The 22,860-nt window shown below is 39.1% G+C and overlaps 1 protein-coding gene across 1 annotated transcript; it reads left to right on the top strand.

Annotated features, from left to right (window-relative positions):
• The first annotated feature begins 9,487 nt into the window (after positions 1–9,487).
• On the top strand, positions 9,488–19,076 carry LOC111969711 (V-type proton ATPase subunit S1-like protein). The gene is made up of 7 exons (XM_023995912.2): positions 9,488–9,654; positions 15,835–15,875; positions 16,100–16,188; positions 17,058–17,299; positions 17,423–17,473; positions 17,728–17,971; positions 18,467–19,076. The coding sequence occupies exons 1-7, from the start codon at positions 9,554–9,556 to the stop codon at positions 18,728–18,730; spliced, it is 1,032 nt and encodes a 343-aa protein (XP_023851680.1). The 5' UTR covers positions 9,488–9,553; the 3' UTR covers positions 18,731–19,076.
• Positions 19,077–22,860: the final 3,784 nt, after the last annotated feature.

The following is a 22,860-nucleotide window of genomic DNA, read 5'->3' on the forward strand; positions in this document are numbered from 1 at the left end:
ACAAGTGCATAAGGGGTAGGTCTAACTTATCCATCTACAGTCACAATTTTTTACTTTTTCAGGAGAAGAGAAAGGAGATAAAAAATTGAGGGAAGTGGAAAGGAAGCGAGGAGGGGAGGGGAGACACTAGAGACAGAAGAGAAAAAGGGGAGAGGATGGGGTGGAGAGACTTTGACTTTATATTAGGTGAGCAATGGTTCCACTCATGTTGTTATTTTTTTCCCTTAAAAACATATAAATGAAATCTAAGCAGCCAAATACTTAACTTTTTTTTATATCTCTCATACCATATTCTCATTGCTAACATTATAGTTATTGCTATTCCATTACTTCAGTTCCATTGCTTTAGTTTCTGTAGTCTGGTGGCCAGTTAGTATATGAAAAGATAGATAAAAAGATGTCCATTCTTCCCAATCAGGGACTGGCAGAGATGGGACACCAGGTGGGTGCAATAAGAAAAACAGCAGGTACTCAGAGCCTCCACACACGGACCTCTAGCCACTGTCTAAGTTCTATGAGGGAAATATTACTAGCTGATAACACAATTCATGTTTGTATTTACATCATGTAATGTAGTGCTCAGTAGAAAGTATATTAGCAAATTGTAGCTAGCTTCTCCCCAATGGTTCCGCTAGCTAGGGGGGGGGGGGGGGGGAATAAGGTTAGGGTTTTAGGGTAGGAATATCCTAAGGATCCCAGATAGCACAAATCATCTGAAGAGACATTCTTAAAATCCCCAAAATAATGTTTTGTGCAAATTGGGGGTTGAAAAATCTTATTTTTCCCAAAATTTCAGCACATGTCTCCCAACATATGTCAGGTAGACATACTACTCACACACTTTGTATTGCATATTTGAAAAATTATTTACCTGAATTCCTTACCATACCACTAAATTTGTCACTATTGAAAAAGTTGCAATAAAAGGTATAAATTACCGAAATGATCATTTTGATAAACCTTCTATTACAGATACATTTTAGAAAAATTATTTGCATACCAAATTAACAAAACAGTAAAGACATGACACTTAACCTGATTTTCAAAACCGTAACATTTTATTTGGAGAAATACAGTGGCTTGCGAAAGTATTCACCCCCCTTGGCATTTTTCCTATTTTGTTGCCTTACAACCTGGAATTAAAATGTTTTTTTTTTGGGGGCGGGGGGGGAGGTTGTATCATTTGATTTACACAACATGCCTACCACTTTGAAGATAAAATATTTTTTATTGTGAAACCATCAAGAAATAAGACAAAAAACTGAAAGCTTGAGCGTGCATAACTATTCACTCCCCCAAAGTCAATACTTTGTAGAGTCACCTTTTTGCAGCACTTACAGCTGCAAGTCTCTTGGGGTATGTCTATAAGCTTGGCACATCTTGCCACTGAGATTATTGCCCATTCTTCAACGTGACCAGGCTTTAGACAGTTGCAAGCTTTTATTTTGAAAAATGAGCGAGATTTTTCAAAACATGTCAGGTGTCCTTTGATTAGTTCCTGCGTGCGACAGATGTAGCTCGACATTTTCTTTCTCTGTAGTATTGAATAGGTTACCGTCCGGTTGAAATATTATCGATTATGAATGTTAAAAACAACCTGAGGGTTGATTATAAAAAACCTTTGACATGTTTCTACGAACATTACGGATACTTTTTGGAATTTTCGTCTGCCCTTCAGGACCGGAACGAGCCTGTGGTTTTCTGAACATAACGCGCAAACCAAATGGCGGTTTTTGGTTATAAAACGAATCTTTATCGAACAAAAATAAAATTTGTGTAACTGGGAGTCTCGTGAGTACAAACATCCGAAGATTATCAAAGTTAAGCGATTAATTTTATTACTTTTCTGACTTTCGTGACCAAGCTAATTTGCGGCTAGCTGTTCTTAGTGTTTTGTCTAGTGATTGATAAACTCAAACGCTTGGATTGCTTTCGCTGTAAAGCATATTTTCAAAATCTGACATGATAGGTGGATTAACAACAAGCTAAGCTGTGTTTTGGTATATTTCACTTGTGAATTCATGATTATAAATATTTCGTTTTTTTTTTTTCAATTTGGCGCTCTGCAGTTTAGCGGTTGTTAAATTATCCCGGTAACGGGATCCGTGCGTCAAGAAGTTTAGTCATACCACAGATTCTCAATTGGATTGTGGTCTGGGCTTTGACTAGGCCATTCCAAGACATTTAAATGTTTCCCCTTAAACCACTTGAGTGTTGCTTTAGCAGTATGCTTACGGTCATTGTCCTGCTGGAAGGTGAACCTCCGTCCCAGTCTCAAATCTCTGGAAGGCTGAAACAGGTTTCCCTCAAGAATTTCCCTGTATGTAGCGCCATCCATCATTCCTTCAATTCTGACCAGTTTCCCAGTCCCTGCCAATGAAAAACATCCCCACAGCATGATGCTGCCACCACCATGCTTCACTGTGGGSATTATGTTCTCGCGGTGATGAGAGGTGTTGGGTTTACGCCAGACAGTTRTTTCCTTGATGGCCAAAAAGCTCAATTTTAGTGTCTGACCAGAGTACCTTCTTCCATATGTTTGGGGAGTCTTCCACATGCCTTTTGGCAAACACCCAAAGTGTTTGCTTATTTCTTTCTTAAAGCAATGGCTTTTTTTCTTGCCACTCTTCCGCAAAGCCCAACTCTGTGGAGTGTACGGCTTAAAGTGGTCCTATGGACAGATACTCCAATCTCCGCTGTGGAGCTTTGCAGCTCCTTCAGGGTTTTCTTTGGTCTCTTTGTTGCCTCTGATTAATGCCATCCTTMCCTGGTCCGTGAGTTTTGGTGGGGGGCCCTCTCTTGGCAGGTTTGTTGTGGTGCCATATTCTTTCCATTTTTTAATAATGGATTTAATGGTGCTCAGTGGGATGATCAAAGTTTCAGATATTTTTTTTATAACCCAACCCTGATCAGTACTTCTCCACAACTTTGCCACTGACCTGTTTGGAGAGCTCCTTGGTCTTCATGGTGCCGCTTTCTTGGTGGTGCCCCTTGCTTAGTGGTGTTTCAGACTCTGAGGCCTTTCAGAACAGGTGTATATATACTGAGATCATGCGACAGATCATGTGACACTTAGATTGCACGCAGGTGGACTTTATTTAACTAATTATGTGACTTCTGAAGGAAATTGGTTGAACCAGATCTTATTTAGGGGCTTCATAGCAAAAGGATGAATACATATGCACCACTTTTCTGTTTAAAAAAATAAATACATTTGGACTATTTTGTGTATGTTCATTATATGAAAACCAAATAAAAATCCATTTAAATTACAGGTTGTAATGCAACAAAATAGGAAAAAACACCAAGTGGGATGAATACTTTTAAGGCACTGTATAATCTCTATTGTTCTCTGTAAAATGTTCAATGTTAATTGTATGAATCTGAAACGTAATTGATTTAATTACTTATGCATCTAATTAATTATGTTGTTAAAAGTTAAAATMATCACTTTACCTATCTTTATTTTGGCAGAATAACAGGGGTTTCAGTGTCATGTGTCAATCAGATAAATGGAGGACTCTAGACATTGTCATTGAGGGCTTCCACCGTTTAAAATATTCAACTGATTGTGGATTCCTATGGGTCGGGAGTGATCAGCCAATGATCAGAGCCAAGACCAAGATTTACACCAGGACATTTGTCCCTAGATCCAGACCCAGATCCAGTGAGTTTAGACCATGACAAGTTAAAGACTGACTTTATGTGGTCTTGAGTGGTCTCAAGACCAAGACCACTAGATGAAGAGTCCATTGACCCTTATTTCAATTGTAAGAAACTCAAGTAGAGTGAACTCGTACACTACAGAATAGCACATTATAGACTTATCTTTAAATGTAATAATAGAACGCCTCAAGATATTCTATTGAAATAAATAATGAATTGCTTTATTTTCAAACATTAATTCTAGGAGTCAGGGTTTGGGACAGCCACCTCTCAATATAAATAGGTGTATAAACTATTATTTTGTAATATATTAATATAACAATATGTTTGTTATTGRCTTGTATTGAAATTATCACATTTCAGGTATGACCCAGATGCAGACAGTGTCGAAGAAACAAATGTTTATTTCTAATACAGGGTCAGGCAAAAGACAGGTCAAAGGCAGGCAGGGGTCAGTAATCCAGAGAAGGTGCAAAGGGTCCAGAACGGCAGGCAGTCTCAGGGTCAGGGCAGGCAGAGGTCAATAATCCAGTGAGGTGGGGAAAGGTATAGAACAGCAAGCAGGCTCAGGGCAGGCAGAAGGGTCAAAACCGGAGAAGGACTAGGAAACAGGAGCAAGAAACAGAAAGGAGCGGGGGAACAAACGCTGGTAGGTTTCACGAACAAAACAAACTGGCAACAGATAAACAGAGAACACAGGTATAAATACACAGGGGATAATGGAAGATGGGCGACACCTGGAGGGGGGTGGAGACAAGCACAAAGACAGGTGAAACAGATCAGGGTGTGACAGAAATAAAACATATCATGATGTAAAAACATTTTCGGAGGCTTGATTGCTTTTTTAAATAGTTTTTTTGGGGGTGGGACWGCAATTTGCACCACTTCTGTAGAATCACAAGAAGTACCAGTACCATATCACTTTGTAGGGGTACGAGGTATTTGAGGTACATATGTACATAAAGGCAGGGGTAAAATGACTATACATCAGTATAGATAATAATAAGAGTAAAATAAAGAACAGATTAGCAGCAGCATATGATGAGTGAGTATGTGTGTCTCTGGCGTCGGTATGCGTGTGTGTTGTGTATATGTGTGTGGCGATTTTGTGTGAGAGTGTCAGTGTAGTATATGTGAGTGAGTGTAGTATTGTGGTTAGTTAGTGCAAGAAATGGTCAATGCAGATGTTACTGATTGTAACAGAGAGGAAAAGTCCAAACAATCTTTGATTGTGTTTGATACAAGATGATTGTGTGAAAGGGTGAAATCCCAAACCTCTACCACAGATTGTCATATTTTTAGCCTCTACTGCAACTAGTAACATGTTCTTCACCACTGGTGAAGTAAATGAGATGCTTTTAAAATGTTTTTTTTTAGCAGTAGCCTAGATGGCAGTGGCTCATGCCTGTCCCAGTCTACTGGACCGCCCATCACTAGACTACTTTGATAAGACAAGCTCTAAAAGCCATCTTGCTTTATTAGTGGTCTAATTTAAACAACTACAGAGCTACATAATTCAAGGGGTCATAGGCTTCAGTAAACCCAATGGGAGGTACATTATTTGAGGTAAGCAGCAGCAGGCACTTTAATTCAACCTCTTAACTTATTTTATCGTGACAACTGTTGTGACAACTGACAGGTGCCACCACCTTTTAATGTTTTTCAAATGAAACATATCATGAGCATTTGCTATTATATTGAACAAAAATATAAACACAACATGCAACAATTTGAACGATTTTGCTGAGTTACAGTTCATATAAGGAAAACAGTCAATTTAAATAAATGTATTAGGCCCTAATTCATGGATTTCACATGACTGGGCTGGGGCCCACCCACAGGAAAGCCAGGCCCAGCCAATCAGAATACATTTTTATTACAGACAGAAATACTCATCAGTTTCATCAGCTGTCCGGGTGGCTGATCTCAGACAGATGGCTGGTCTCACGTGGTCTGCGGTTGTTGGACGTACTGTCAAATTTACTAAAACCACATTGGAGGTGGCTTATGGTAGAGAAATTACCATACAATTCTCTAGCAACTGCTCTGGTGGACATTCCTGCAGTCAGCATGCCAATTGCAGTCTCCCTCAAAACTTGAGAAATTTGTGGCATTGTGTTATGTGACAAAATGTTATATTTTAAAGTGGCCTTTTATTGTCCCCAGCACAAGGTGCACCGGTGTAATGATCATTCTGTTTAATCAGCTTCTTGATATGCCACACCTGCCAGGTGGATGGATTATCTTGGAGAAATGCTTACTAGCAGGGATGTAAACAAATTTGTGAACAAAATTTGAGAGAAATACGCCTTTTGTGCTTATGGAACATTTCTGGGATCTTTTATTTCAGCTTATGAAACATGGGACCAACCCTTCACATGTTATGTTTATATTTTTGTTCAGTATAAAGTATGTTATGATGCTTTTGCGCTATTTTATTCTTATATTACTCTTTAGATTATTATAATATTAAACAATTCCATTGATGTAGGCCTACCCTATGTTTGTTTTTTTACCCCACTTTTAAATAGTACAATCTCATCATTCATAGGTTACTGATGTCATGACGTTGCCCTCTTTGGGTACAGCGAGCACCATCCCCCTCTCTCTGTCTGTTACACTCAGGCTGCTGTGGAAAGAGAGGTCGTAAATTCCTGGAGGAGATTATCTCCTCATGGCCACAGTATAGAGATAGTAAGTTTCATAGAGAACAAAGGAATTTCTTCCACCTCACAGAACTGGAGAACCGAACGACATTTATGTTCTGGAGAAGTTATAAAAGACCGGTGAAGAATCCAGCTACGAACTGGTCCGTTTGGTACAATTTTGTGACAATACGGCCACATTACCATAACGCTGTTTATACAATAGCCTCAGATATGAGGCTTACATCTAATTGTTGTATAAGATGAATGAGTGAGGATGATACTGTTTGTGAAATTGTGTCATGTGATTTTGGACTGTTTAACTTCTCCGCGCTACGGATCCCTTTAGCGGGATCATTTTCCTAAACAACCGCTGAATTGCAGGGCGCAAAATATTACTAAAAATATTTATAATCATGCAATCACAAGTGAAATATACCAAAACACAGTTTAGCTTGTTGTTAATCCACCTATCGTGTCAGATTTTGAAAATATGCTTTGCAGCGAAAGCAATCCAAGCTTTTGTGAGTGTATCAATCAATGCTAGAACAGTTAGCCCCAAATTAGCATGGTCACGAAAGTCAGAAAAGCAATAAAATGAATCGCTTACCTTTGATAATCTTCGGATGTTTGCACTCACGAGACTCCCAGTTACACAATAAATGTTCTTTTTGTTCGATAAATATAACTTTTATAACAAAAAAACGTCATTTGGGTTGTGCGTTATGTTCAGAAAACTACAGCCTCGTTCCGGTCCTGAAAGGCAGAAGAAAATTCCCAAACGTATCAGATTCAAAAATATTACAAAAAATATTTATAATCATGCAATCACAAGTGAAATATACCAAAACACAGCTTAGCTTGTTGTTAATCCACCTATCGTGTCAGATTTTGAAAATATGCTTTGTAGCGAAAGCAATCCAAGCTTTTGTGAGTGTATCAATCAATGCTAGAACAGCTAGCCCCAAATTAGCATGGTCACGAAAGTCAGAAAAGCAATAAAATGAATCGCTTACCTTTGATAATCTTCGGATGTTATTGCACTCATGAGACAGTTACACAATAAATGTTATTTTTGTTCGATAATATTACTTTTATAACAAAAAAACGCCATTTGGGTTGCGCGTTATGTTCAGAAACCAAAGCCTCGTTCCGTTCGACGAAAATTCCAAAAAGTATCCGTAATGTTCGTAGAAACATGTCAAATGTTTTTATATAATCAATCCTCAGGTTGTTTTTAACAAACATAATCAATAATATTTCAACTGGACCGTAACCTATTCAATAAAAGAGAGAAAGAAAATGGAGAGCTACCCCTCTCGCGCGCAGGAACTAATCAAAGGACACCTGACTAGTTTTGAAAAATCTTGCTCATTTTTCAAAATATAGGCCTGAAACTATGTCTAAAGCCTGGTCACAGCCTGAGGAAGCCATTGAAAAGGAATCTGGTTGATACCCCTTTAAATGGAAGAAAGACGGGCAAGGAAACACAGATAAAAAATAAAAAAAATCACTTCCGGGTTAGATTTCCCAGGTTTTCGCCTGCAGAATCAGTTTTGTTATACTCACAGACAATATTTTGACAGTTTTGGAAACATTGGAGTGTTTTCTATCCTAATCTGTAAATTATATGCATATTCTACGATCTGGACTGAGAAATAGTCCATTTACCTTGGAACGTTATTTAAAAAATATATATATATATCTGACCCTAGCGTCAAGAGGTTTAAGGAAACTCCAATTCCCTAAAAAGTTTCACTAAGTCATTGGTAGCGCCCCAGGGCACAGACAAGACCTGGCATCATGGACAGCCTTTTTCTATGTCCCAATAAACCCCACCTGGGTTTTCTATCACCAGACCAGCTTACCTCGATAACGAGAGGCCAGGTTTGAGTAGAGACCATAAACCTGAGTATAAGCTAAGGTTTGAGTAGATGGCTGAATCTTTTAACTATACCACGTGGTTAAACTATTAGACTATCGATACGAAGAACAAGAACAAGTCTTTGATATTAATTACTAGTCTGCAGCTAGGAATTCGGTATCATTGAACGCGAAGACCGACAAACCGCCCGAAACATCTATTCTAAACAACATGAATGAATGTCACTCTGAACTATTCATTCTAACCACGACAGAGAGAGAGTGGACAAACTCTCCAACAGAAACAAACTTTTCAACAGATGACACACTGAGCGTAAATATATATATTGATTGCAATTGTTCCCGAATGAGTGAGCGTTCATGTGCAAAGGATTAGCATTTCAATTGTTATAATTATCACTCTGTCTAACAAGCCGCCATACCGGTTTAGCCCACTAGGGTACATCCCCCGATCATTTCTTTGTAACCATATCTTGTTTGTTTGTTATGCATTTCTGTGAGTACTTAGTTAGTAAATAAATGATTTTAAGACAATTGATGGATGGATGACTCATAGTGAAGACTGGGTTCGTGCAGATAACCAACAATTTACGACGTTTGGAATGAGACTAACGTGAAGTAAAAAATTATTCATTAATCAGAAGACTAAGTGATCAGATATTAAAATATCTGAAAGTTATATTAGGAAAATTATAACTTTGTAATCTGAATATTTTCCCCGATTTCCTAGTTAATTACAGTTAAGTAGTTTAATCACGTAATAATAATTACAGTGAATTTTTTAWAAAGATTAGTCCTCAGTTTTAATGATGCCAAAGACATGACACTGATGTACAGACAGAAGGGTAGGCCAGTCTGGAAAGAGAACAGATCCATCCAGTGTCAACTGTATGCCAGTGACGAGGATGTAATTCCATTGAATTAACGTGTCTTTCGTCATATTTCATTTTCATACTGCTTCATTAACCCATGATCTTATTCTCATGCAGAGCTTTTCTTATTCTTCAGATAACCCTGGTTTATACTTTTAATTAATTCCAATAGAGACAGCCTGGTATCTAGGTCATTTAATCAAGGGGGCACGTTCACTGTGGGAAAAAACTGGCAAGCATGCTGACCTTGAACATTCAAAATAATTAACAGTGTATTTATGAGTCAGTTTTCTTGAGGACAGCTGCTGGTCTTTGTGTGTGAGTGTGTGTGTTCTGAGAGTGGGTGTGACCGTGACACATAATTACCAGTCCATCTAGATTTCTATTGGCTGCTGCCCTTGTCAAGCAGTAGGCTTAGGCTTCGGCTGTTTTCGAAGCAGATTAGGAAGCAGTCATCATCAGTCGTAGTCTCATCTGGCCGGCTCCATGGCAAAACAAGACCTCTTTATGTATTTGTATTTATTTTCTGTCGTTTTTCTGCAGCTTTCTTTGTCTTTTGATCAAGTGCCTGCTGTTGTGGAGAAAAGGTAGGCATGAAAGGAGGTATTTCAACTCTAGGCTGGAGTCAGGCAGGGGGATGGATGGATGTGCAGGGGGGTGGGGGGAGAATGAGGTTCTTTCATAGTGTGATTGAGATCGTGGGAATGAGGAGAAACAGACTGTTTTAAAATGCATGTGAATCTGTAAAAGCATTGTCTCTATTTATCTGTAACAATTGTGGTAGTGATTTCCCTCTTACCTTGTGTGCTGCACTGTACTGTACTATACTGTAGTGTGCACATCTGCAATTATAATGTCCTAGGAATTTGTCAGTGAAACACAAGAGAAAATCCATTGGTGTTGCTCTGAAGGCATCAGTTTACAGGGCAAATCCATATATGCACTACAAAAATAGGCAGGAATGAAAGCTGTTACATCAGGGATGAGATGGAGTCATATTCTGTATGCTCACATGCTATATATCGCAGAGCCATCCTTCCTCTGAGAATTACACTATTTGAGTACAGATCCATATATGCTAGATTGAGTATTTCTATTCTATTGAGCTCTTGCACTGCTGTCAATCTAGTAATCAAAATGTAAAAATAAATAATATAAAAACAGTAATTTTGTCATTTCTGTAACAGCTCTTTTCATGAGTTTTACTGAATATATATATAATATATTAAATAAAATATGTTAACTATGATGTTAAACTACAGATTTGTTACTTCAGTTACGTCATTTATTTGTTTGTAGAGTTTCATTGGACATCAATTGAATTGAATTTGGTTATTTTGATCGACAATGTTATTGCAGTTTATGTTATTTCAGTAGCATGGATACAATATCCCATGAATTGTTGTTTTATATAACTTTAATGAATACCGTAGGGAGCCTGGAGCCACCATATTTGGACTGACATGCTAGGCTACAACCTCCTGTGAACCTGTCCTTAATAGACAGCAGGGGCTTCTGATGCTTTCTGTAGGAGAGCAGTGTGATATTGGGATTAAATCCGGTGATGAATACACAGAATACAGTAAACCAAGTCACCTGGTTTTTCAATTGCAAAACTGAAGAAACATAATCAATGAAACATTTTCAGGCTCATTTCACTTGTCAAGGTGTCTTTTGTGCATTTAGGCAAAAACGAAACGTGGACAATACTACTTAACATTTTGTATCTTTAACTAAAAAAAGACAAAGATTCGTTCCCCTCCTTGTTTACCAAAGTAATTATTCGCCGCCCTGTGTCCCAGCACCTGTAAAACATATGTGCTTTGTGCTCATCTGTTAGTGAATATCTGACTTCATTTTTTTTTTTAAACGAATGTGTAATTGGCAACATATTGCCTCAAGGGCATTAGGCTATTTAGCCTGTCTGCATTCGCGCCTGCACAGATGGGGCTTTGTGGCAACATGTAGGGCATTACGGGCTTTAGTCTTAGAGCAGATTTGATTTAGCTGGGCATGAGCGTGCTGAGCTGAGCACAGGGGGCAGTCTAAAAGCAGCGCGTCCACCGCAATATTCCTTCTTACCCTCACAGTATACATGACATGCTAGGCATTGTGAAGTGAAAGAGAGAGATGATCAACGGATCATATTGATTACATAATGGCTGGTCCATAACATGCTCAGGTGCAGCCAGTCAGTGATGGCAGCAGGGCAGAGTACCGAGTGGATTTGTAAGCTGCTGGTAGGGTGGGGTTGGGATAGAGGGAGGAGAAGGGAGGAGGATTTTGCTATCCACTCTAGATCATCACAATTGGTTCAGTCGTTTGAATTAAAGCTCCATTTTTTTTGCTTGTGTTAGTGATTTTGGTGAGGACGTGTGGGTCTGTGTAGCGAATTCAGTTTGACACTTGTGTTCAGATAAATTATTACTCGTTGTTTTGTCACTTTTTATTATGTAAGAATGGCATCTGCTGGCGAACAAGAACACAGAGCACTCACTCCTCGTCAACTCCCAAATGTCTTGTTACATCACTGAGCCAGCCCAACACAGATACACCCACAGCTGGGATTTCAATCACAAATGTCAGAGAATTACACTTTTACACCGAGGTACACCGAATATGATCTATTCCTGTTATAGATAATAATATAGTTTTTAACAGTAGTATATGACTGCCTGTAACAGTATTAAACAAATCACCACAAACAACGCGGTAGCATAGTGCCTTATTACAGGGTCAAGTCAAATGTTGCCCTCGTGCTTTTAATAATAAACATATCAGATAAGGGATTATGATCCATGAAGAATACAAGCACAGTGTATGACTACAGATGCTCGCCACCCACTGCTCAGACATCTGCATTGATATTAAAGTGCGCACACACATCAAATGTCTGCCATTCATGGTTAGGGTCATTTCCATTTCAATTCAGGAACCTAACTGAAATTCCAATGTACCTAATTGAAAAGCAATGAAGAAGAATGGAATTGGAATTTCAGTTTACTGCCTGAGGACCACAACCCTGCTGCCTGCCAGTCCTCGGTAGCCGCCTCAGATCTGGTGGGTAGTCTGCTAGCTACACTAAACCCCCTGAGCCCTAATAAGGATACCATGGTCTGGCTGCTGGCCCCCCCTAAGTCCCAGTAAGGACACCATGGTCTGGGAGGATTAATCGAGCAGAACCTTAATCAGGTTTTAGCGTTTCCCCAAAGCTCATTTAATCTGGCATTATGGCAGTGATTAGATGCTTAAACAGTTAGTCACAGGATAATCTCTTGCACTGTTGAGGAAAACACAACAAGAGCAAACTAGGCCAAATACATTATTAGGGAAAGTCTCTTTTTTAGTCACGTCCACATTTCTAAAACACTATTATACATTTTGTTTTCCATGTAGAAGGTACCATCTCACAATGTCCGCTTGGCCAAACTATGGTTCCAGTGTTGTTTTTTTAAATACAGTACCACTCAAAAGTTTGGACACACCTACTCATTCAAGGGTTTTTCTTTATTTTTTAATATTTTCTACATTGTAGAATAATGGTGAAGACATCAAAACTACGATATAACACATATGGAATCATGTGGTAACCCGAAAAACAAATCAAAATATATATTTTAGATTTTAGATTCTTCAATGTAGTCACCCTTTGCCTTGATGACAGCTTTGCACACTCTTGGCATTCTCTCAACCAGCTTCATGAGGTAGTCACCTGGAATGCATTTCAATTAACAGGCGTGCCTTGTTAAAAGTTAACTTGTGGAATTTCCTTCCTTCTTAATGTGTTTGAGCCAATCAGTTGTGTTGTGACAAGGTAGGGGTGGTACACAGAAGATAGCCCTATTTGGTAAAAGATCAAGTCCATATTATGGCAAGAACAGCTCAAATAAGCAAAGAGAAACGACAGTACATCATTACTTTAAGACATGAAGGTCAGTCAATACGGAACATTTCAAGAACTTTGAAAGTTTCTTCAAGTGCAGTCGCAAAAACCCTCAAGTGCTAAGATGAAACTGGCTCTCATGAGGACCGCCACAGGAAAAGAAGACCCAGAGTTGCCTCTGCTGCAGAGGATAAGTTCATTAGAATTACTAGTCTCATAAATTGCAGCCCAAATAAATGCTTCACAGAGTTCAAGTAACAGAAACATCTCAACATTAACTGTTCAGAGGAGACTGCGTGAATCAGTACTTCATGGTCGAATTGCTGCAAAGAAACCATTACTAAAGGACACCAATAAGAATAAGAGACTTGCTTGGGCCAAGAAACCTGTCCCTTGGTCTGATGAGTCCAAATTTGATATTTTTGGTTCCAACTGCTGTGTCTTCATGAGACGCAGAGTAGGTGAACGGATGATCTCCACAAGTGTGTTTCCCACGTGAAGCATGGAGGAGGAGGTGTGATGGTGTGGGGGTGCGTTGCTGGTGACATTGTCAGTGATTTATTTAGAATTCAAGGCACACTTAACCAGTATAGCTACCACAGCATTATGATGGTTGGGATGAGTTGGACAACAGAGTGAAGGAAAAGCAGCCAACAAGTGCTCATCATATGTGGGAACTCCTTCAAGATTGTTAGAAAAGCATTCCAGGTGAAGCTGGTTGAGAGAATGTCAAGAGTGTGCAAAGCTGTCATCAAGGCAAAGGGTGGCTACTTTGAAGAATCTAAAATATATTTTGATTTCTTTAACACTTTTTTGGTTACTACATGATCCATATGTGTTATTTCATAGTTTTGATGTCTTCACTATTATTATACAATGTAAAAAAAATAGTAAAATAAAGAAAAGCCCTTGAATGAGTAGGCGTGTCCAAACATTTGACTGGTACTGTATATATACCTGTCTCTTATACACATCTAGATGTGTATAAGAGACAGGTATAACATGCTTCCATATTTGTTATTTCATAGTTTGTCTTCACTATTATTATACAATGTAAAAAAAAAAAGACTAATAAAGATAAACACTGGAATTAGTAGGTGTGTGCAAACTTTAGACCTGTCTCTTATACACATCTAGATGTGTATAAGAGACAGGATTTCATATGTCTTAATTCATAGTTTTGATGTCTTCACTATTATTATACAATGTAAAAAAAATAGTAAAATAAAGAAAAGCCCTTGAATGAGTAGGCGTGTCCAAACATTTGACTGGTACTGTATATATACACAGTGGCAAGAAAAGTATGTGAACCCTTTGGAAATATCTGGATTWCTGAATCACATCAATTGGTCATACCATTTGATCTGATCTTCATCTAGGTCACAACAATAGACAAACACAGTCTGCTTAAACTAATATCACACAAACAATTACACATTTTCATGTCTTTATTGAACACACCGTGTAAACATTCACAGTCCAGGGTGGAAAAAGTATGTCTTTTGGGTCGTTGTCCTGTTGAATCACCCAACTTCTGTTGATCTTCAATTGGCAGACAGATAGCCTAACATTCTCCTGCAAAATGTCTTGATAAACTTGGGAATTCATTTTTCCGTCGATGATAGCAAGCTGTCCAGGCGCTGAGGCAGCAAAGCAGCCCCAAACCATGATGCTCCCTCCACCATACTTTACAGTTGGGATGAGGTTTTGATGTTGGRGTGCTGTGCCTTTTTTTCTCCACACATAATGATGTGTGTTCCTTCCGAACAACTCAACTGTAGTTTAATCTGTCCACAGAATATTTTGCCAGTAGCGCTGTGGAAAATCCAGGTGCACTTTTGCAAACTTGAGAGATGCAGCATTGTTATTCTTGGACAGCAGTGGCTTCTTCCGTGGTGTCCTCCCATGAACACATTTACATTTACATTTAAGTCATTTAGCAGACGCTCTTATCCAGAGCGACTTACAAATTGGACACCATTCTTGTTGAGTGTTTTACGTATTGTAGACTCGTCAACAAAGATGTTAGCATGTTTCAGAGATTTCTGTGAGTATTTGGCTGACACTCTAGGATTCTTCTTAACCTCATTGAGRATTCTGCGCTGTGCTCTTGCAGTCATCTTTGCAGGACAGCCACTCCTATGGAGAGTAGCAACAGTGCTGAACTTTCTCCATTTATAGACAATTCGTCTTACCGTGGACTGATGAACATCAAGGCTTTTAGAAATACTTATGTAACCCTTTCCAGCTTTATGCAAGTCAACAATTCTTAATCTTAGGTCTTCTGAGATCTCTTTTGTTCGAGGCATGGTTCACATGAGGCAATGCTTCTTGTGAATAGCAAACTCAAACTTTGTGAGTGTTTTTATAGGGCAAGGCAGCTCTAACCAACATCTCCAATCTCGTCTCATTGATTGGACTCCAGGTTAGCTGACTCCTGACTCCAATTAGCTTTTGGAGAAGTCATTAGCCTAGGGGTTCACATACTTTCCCCAACCGACACTGTGAATGTTTAAATTATGTATTCAATATACACAAGAAAAATACAATAATTTGTGTGTTATCAGTTTAAGCACACTATGTTTGTCTATTGTTATTGACTTAGATGAAGATCAGATCGAATTTGATGACCAATTTAAACAGAAAACCAGGTAATTCCAAAGGGTTCACATACTTTTRCTTGACACTGTATGTAATAAACTGTATCAAACCCGATGCTTGAAATGGTTTTGATTGTATATAGTATATGCCTGATATTCATCCTACCATTATCCCTATATCTCCTGTCCTAGTAATCATATAAGAGAGATTTACATTGATGTCCTTTAGCCAGTACCTTACAGCCTACCATCTGAAATAATAATTTATTGTCTTATATTTACAGTTTAGGGGGACCCACATCCCAAGATATCAGGGTTCAAAACAGTGAGTTATTTCCCTTATTGTCAATTGATTATGTGAACTTTTTAATTATATTTTGAGATGTGTATAAAAAAATACACTAAATTCACTGATAACACTTCACGTTGCTCGTATACCTGTGTAGTAGTAACACTGTAATAACTCCCGTAACAACGCTGTATTGKCATTGTTAATACGCAGTCATCTTTTTATTTGAATTATATTTCTCTTTCTCTCCTTGTAAACAGATGGATTGGCTTCCCAGAGCCACAGTGCTGTTTCCGATGGGGACAGCTCTTTGCCTGCGGTGGAGCACCCTCTCAGAAGAGTGCTGCAGGTACTACGTCCCGATTATCTTTCCTTACTCTCAAAGTGTGCACTTGTTCACTTCACTTCACTGACTTGAAAGGAAATGACTGGTAGAAGACATTTGGTGGAACCTCCCACTAGCCCATGCCTCCATCAATCCAATGCTTTTATATTTACGGAAAGTWTAGTGAACGAGTGCACACTTCAGCAGAAAGGAGAAATGCACTGAGTGTACAAAACATTATGTACACCTGCTCTTTCCATGACATAGACTGACCAAGTGAATCCAGGTGGAAGCTATGATCCSTTATTGTCACTTGTTAAATCCACTTCAATCAGTGTAGATGTAGGGAAGGAGAATCATTTTTTCAGCATTAAGACAATTGAGACATGGATTGTGTATATGTACCATTCAGATTGTGAATGGGCAAGACAAAAGATTTGCTACTCAATATTTGGAAGGTGTTCCGAATGTTTGGTATASTKAGTGTAGACTACTGTGTGCGTGACTACACCAGACAGAAGTTTTTAGTTATCCAATAGGACCTTGTACATTGGGAATAGGTTTTATTCCCAGCCATTTGATATTAATCCCAGACAGAAGGCATAATCTCAGTGAGGTAAACCATTAGATATATTGTCATCAAGGAAATGAATAAACAGATTAGATTATTCCTAACAACAGCACCCTTACACAATGTCTTATTGGTCAATGAACGCCCCCTGCAGCCCCCACAATGAGATGAAAAGCAATCTGTAATAGTACTTCAGAATACTGTTAGTTGTCAATCAATGAGCCACCATTTMATCTATTTCTCTCTCCCCTTCTCCTTCTCTTCTTTTCCCTCTCTCCCTCTTTCAACCCATCCTGTTTCATCCTCTCTTTCCCGCCATCAGCTTTATGGGAGGCAGCTGGACTCCCCACACAGAACCAAAAGGAGGCTACTGCAGACATCGAGCACTCTTCCTTACTCTCCTCTGAGCGTGGTTTACAATGGAAAAACATGTATCCTGTTTAGGGCCAGGAAGATTGCTATAAGGTTCAGGAACAGCACTTTAGTGGATCTCACAGAGAAGGCCTTCGGCCCCGATGCACCGGTTGACACCAAAGGCTCCATGTGCAGCAAAGATAAAGCTACGTAAGTCTGCTCAGCGGCTGTAGATATTCCTGCCGCAGTTCAAGACACATGACTCTTCCTCGCTCTCCTGATATTTTGAAGGGTGAAGTAATGACAGTGCTATTGAATGTGTTTTCCCACCAGGCTAGTACTACGTTTTGGAGATGTGGAGGACTTGAGAGGACTTGCCATAAGGTTTGCTTCTTCATTAATTTTTACAGCCAAATTTAGGCTTGAAAGACCATTATAAAAATTATAGATCGGCCCAGGGTTTTCCTGGCAGGTCACATGTTGGTCTGAAGTATATCGTGTGTGTTACAGTTTGGTTGTGATACTTGATATTTATATATTCTGTGTACTGTACACTAACTGTGTCTTTCTTGACAGGAGCATCTGCTAAATGACTAAAAATGTAAATGTATAATCAATGTATGAACTGTTTCCGACAGGCTACAGATGTCCAACACATTCTATGAGTCGGCAGGGCAGAACTGGTTCACTCTGGACAGCGTACACATCCACTACAACTGGACCCACGAGGCTACGTTCAATGCCAGCGACGTGTACGCTCCTAGTACCTACTCCTACCACTGTCAACACGTCAGCAGTCTGCAGAAGTACGACACGCTGCTTGTACCAAGCTCCATCACAGACAACTCTGCAAACTGGCACATCACCTTCACAGACTTCCAGGTTGGCATGCATTGTTTTTCGCGGGAAGGCAACATTTTATGGCAGGAGGGGAGGGATGTTCTGATAGAGGAGCACGTTCTAATGGTTATGTTGGAACCTCTGTAGCTACTCCTGTTGAAATGTAATGGATGACTTGTGCTGTTTGTTAAAARCATGATTTGTTCAAATTGCTGTGAAATAATAATGAATGATCGGTAAACAGGACTCCAACTTGTGTGTGGCTTTATTAAACTCTCCATAATACAGGACAGTTTCTAYTCATACCACCAGGTGGAACTATTGTTATACCGTTACACTACATTGTTAACGTATTGTATTTTATTGTGCTTGTGTATGAACCCAGACATATTCATGTTTATTTTTTTAAAGAGTTACATGATATAGAAATCCACAAGAATAGTTTTTATGTAATAACCTTTATGTGTTATGTATGTAATCTTTGCCATGTTTACTTTACTTGAAGATCTCACCTATATATTTCTCTTTGCCCGACAGTTACAATCGTTCAACGTGCTGTCCAACAAGTTTGCCTCAGCCAGCGACTGCGCTACGTTCTTCACTCCGGCAATCCTTATGGGTCTGATCACCTCTCTCATCCTCCTCCTGGTCCTGGCCTACGCTCTGCACATGGTGGTGCACCTCAAACACATCGACACCTACGAAGAGCACAAGACTACTGTCTACTTCCCTCGCAGCTCAGAGACTGCAGAATGCACSGATGCCACCGGCTCCACCGCCACTGAGAAAAACAGCCTGTAGGACTCTGTTTCCCAGGATCCACCTCAGTCTCCACCACTAGGAGTATAGACCGTTTCTGTAGTTGTCAGAGAGTGACTGTGCAGGGGCTCTGACTGAGACCCCTGGTGGCTGGCAGACTGACTGATTGACTGACTCAACTCTAGATATAAAGCAACCTCCCATACTGAAGGACATGGTCATGTTGCCTGGACTTGATATGGTTGTCCACTCTGGCATTGCTGGGCTCAGGCAGTGGTTGTCCAAGCCCGGTAGATCCAATACTTTGCGGCTCAGCATCATCTGGTGGATTTGGAAACAACTTCGGAGGACACTAATCCTGGGACATTAACCACTTATCTGGCATTGCAAGTGAAAAATAAACTAATAATGATGTACTCTTGAATGAAATTCAAACTGATAAAAGCACAAAAAACTATTTATTTAGTTCCTTGTCAGTACTATAAATGCTGGTATATTGGATAAAGAAGTTTAATTTTAATATCCATACCCTAAACGGTACATACTGTAAAGGGTATGCAGTATATATTATTATGTAATTAATTCATCTTTGTTGGATACGCAATTGGTGACATTCTGATGTTTCAGACCTGCAGAGGATGTGTTTTCAAGAACTTGTCTTATTGCGAGCTTTTGTGAAAATAATACTGTATGTGAATTCTGGTTTTGTAAATTTTATTTAGTGTTTTTAATTTCTCAAATGTATATTCTTCTTACAAGGTGGGTCTTCAATAGTTTTCCAGTTAAAACATTATATAGTCATTGAACTATTTAAAAAGCAGTTCATTAAATCAATTGCCAGAACCACATCAACAATTTACTGTGATATGCATCATGCCTGTGGCTAGAAAATACATTTGCATACAACAGTACCCTACTCTGATGAGCAAAATTGTAAACATTTTCTAAGAACCTATTGTTATGTACGTTTCATTTATCTGTAGGCTATGTGTTTGGACAAAATAAACCRAAGTTGGCTCAAAGGTGTCCATTGCAATCTATCAAAATGGAAGATTAGTGTGAAAGTTTAAAGGTCCAATGCAGCCATTTTTTATCAATATCAAATAATTTCTGGGTAAAAATCAGGTACCTGTAACAGACTTCTAGAAATATTTGCAAAAATACCTTTTTGGCTAACTATTTCTCAAGCAAGAATTTTGTTAATTCTATCTAGGAGTGGTCTGAGTGGCGAGAGAAAAAWTGAAAACTAGCTGTCTTCAGAGATAAATGGGAGYGGTTGAGGGGAGCTGAATGATGGGACTAAAAACAAACAAAAGTTAACWATTTTATAATARCCTGTGTCCGTAAKATGTATATAGTAGGTATAAACTGGAAGTAGAAGCCTAAGTGTTATTGTCCATTAGTTGACACCAATTAGGGGAGGGGTGGTAGGGTTKGGGCAAAATAATGAAGGAAAATATATACAAATATATACAAATATATAGTTGAAGTCGGAAGTTTACATACACCTAGGCCAAATAAAGTCCTGACATTTAATCCTAATAAAAATWCCCTGTCTTAGGTCAGTTAGGATCACCACTTTATTTTAAGAATGTGAAATGTCAGAATAATAGTAGAGACAATTATTTATTTCAGCTTTAATTTCTTTCATCACATTCCCAGTGGGTCAGAAGTTTACATACACTCAATTAGTATTTGGTAGCATTGCCTTTAAATTGTTTAACTTGGGTCAAATGTTTCGGGTAGCRTTCCACAAGCTTCCCACAATAAGTTGGGTGAAGTTTGGCCAATTCCTACTGACAGAGCTGGTGTAACTGAGTCAGGATTGTAGGCCTCCTTGCTCGCACACGCTTTTTCAGTTCTGCCCACAAATAGGATTGAGGTCAGGGCTTTGTGATGATGGCCACTCAAATACCTTGACTTTGTTGTCCTTAACCCATTTTGCCACAACATTGGAAGTATGCTTGGGGTCATTGTCCATTTGGAAGAACCATTTGCGATCAAGCTTTAACTTCCTGACTGATGTCTTGAGATGTTGCTTCAATATATCCACATAATTTTCCTTCCTCGTGATGCCATCTATTTTGTTCAGTGCACCAGTCCCTCCTGCAACAAAGCACCCCCACAACATGATGCTGCCACCCCCGTGCTTCACGGTTGAGATGGTGTTCTRCGGCTTGCAAGCCTCCCCCTTTTTCCTCCAAACATAACGATGGTCATTATGGCCAAACAGTTCTATTTTGTTTCGTCAGACCAGAGGACATTTCTCCAAAAAGTATGATATTTTTCCCCATGTGCAGTTGCAAACCATAGTCTGGCTTTTTTTATGCTGGTTTTGGAGAAGTGGCTTCTTCCTTGCGGAGCGGCCTTTCAGGTTGTGTCAATATAGGACTCGATTTACTGTGGATATCGATACTTTTGTACCTGTTTTCTCCAGCATCTTCACAAGGTCCTTTGCTGTTGTTCTGGGATTGATTTGCACTTTTCACACAAAGTACGTCATCTCTGGAGACAGAACGCGTCTCCTTCCTGAGCGGTATGACGTCTGCGTGGTCCATGGTGTTTATACATGCGTACTATTGTTTGTACAGATGAACGTGGTACCTTCAGGCATTTGGAAATTGCTCCCAAGGATGAACCAGATTTGTGGAGGTCTACAATTTCTTTCCTGAGGTCTTGGCTGATTTCTTTTGAGCAAAGAGGCACTGAGTTTGAAGGTAGGCCTCGAAATACATCCACAGGTACACCTCCAATTGACTCAGGCTAATTGACATAATTTATCAGAAGCTTCTAAAGCATGACATTTTCTGGAATTTCCCAAGCTGTTTAAAGGCACAGTCATCTTAGTGAATGTTAACTTCTGACCCACTGGGATTGTGATACAGTGAATTATAAGTGAACAATCTGTCTGTAAACAATTGTTGGAAAAATTACTGTTTTAATGACTCCAACCTAAGTGTATGTAACTTCCGACTTCAACTGTTATATATATATAATATATATATATAGATACAGTATATTTACCACAAAAATATATATGGGGGATTGGAATGATGCAGACAATTACATTATATTTTTATTTTTATTTTTAAACCTTTTTTTAAAGTCCAGTTAAGAACAAATTCTTATTTTCAATGACGGCCTAGGAACAGTGAGTTAACTGCCTTGTTCAGGGGCAGTTGATGGAAGCCACATTCTATCTGCAATATTAAAGATGATCTACCCCTTAATATTAAAAAAATAATAATACATGGATTAAGAGCAATTAATGTAACCAAATGACGGGGGATTTACGGTACATTTACTAGGCCTGCTGGTTACATATGTAATGGGGAATTGATCAAAATAAACAATCAAAGGGCAAACAATTCACAGAATGAAACAATGAATTGGCGAGAGACAGCTGAGCACATTCTGGAGAGCTGAGTGCATGCATTCTGAGACACTCCATATCTTCGCCACACACCTCTCCCCTTCTTCTTGTTGCAACATTTTGAATTATACTCAAAACACATTATCTTCACACATATTTTAGATGCTTTTCACTGACAGCCGCAACTCAATCAGCTATATACATATTTCCACGTGACATACAGATATATTGCCAAACAGGCATAGGCCTACACTTGTGATTTGAAACAATAAAAGAAGCTAATGATGCTCTGATGCTAAGTCATGCTCTCTGGTGAAGTATTTTGAATGCGTGCGTGCGTGTGTGTGTGCGCACGTGCATATATGTGTGTGTGTGAGAGGCAGAGAGCTGATGATCACAACATCTTTAGAAAACATTGTCATGTCAACGTTGTCATATTAACTGTGTGTGTATGAGTGTGTTCTGTGTGTGAGAGAGAGAGAGGGGGAGAGAGATGATGATGATCACAATAACTTATAGAAAAGATTGGCATCATGTCAACATTGTGTCATGTTAGCCATGTGTGTGTGTATGTGTGAGAGAGAGAGAGAGAGAGAGAGAGAGAGAGAGAGAGTTGATGAATACACATACTGTAAGGGAAACATTGATTGTGTGTGTGTGTGAGAGAGAAAGAGAGAGAGAGAAATACATTTTAAGCTAGCCTAATTATTGAAACATGTACCCCCCAAGTGAAGTTTTTCTTGATTCATCTGGTATTTTTGTGTATTTTGTATTTGACAGTACATTTTGCCTATCCCTG

The sequence above is a fragment of the Salvelinus sp. IW2-2015 genome, linkage group LG11 (genome assembly GCF_002910315.2).
Source record: "Salvelinus sp. IW2-2015 linkage group LG11, ASM291031v2, whole genome shotgun sequence".
In the NCBI taxonomy this organism is placed as follows: Eukaryota; Metazoa; Chordata; class Actinopteri; order Salmoniformes; family Salmonidae; genus Salvelinus; species Salvelinus sp. IW2-2015.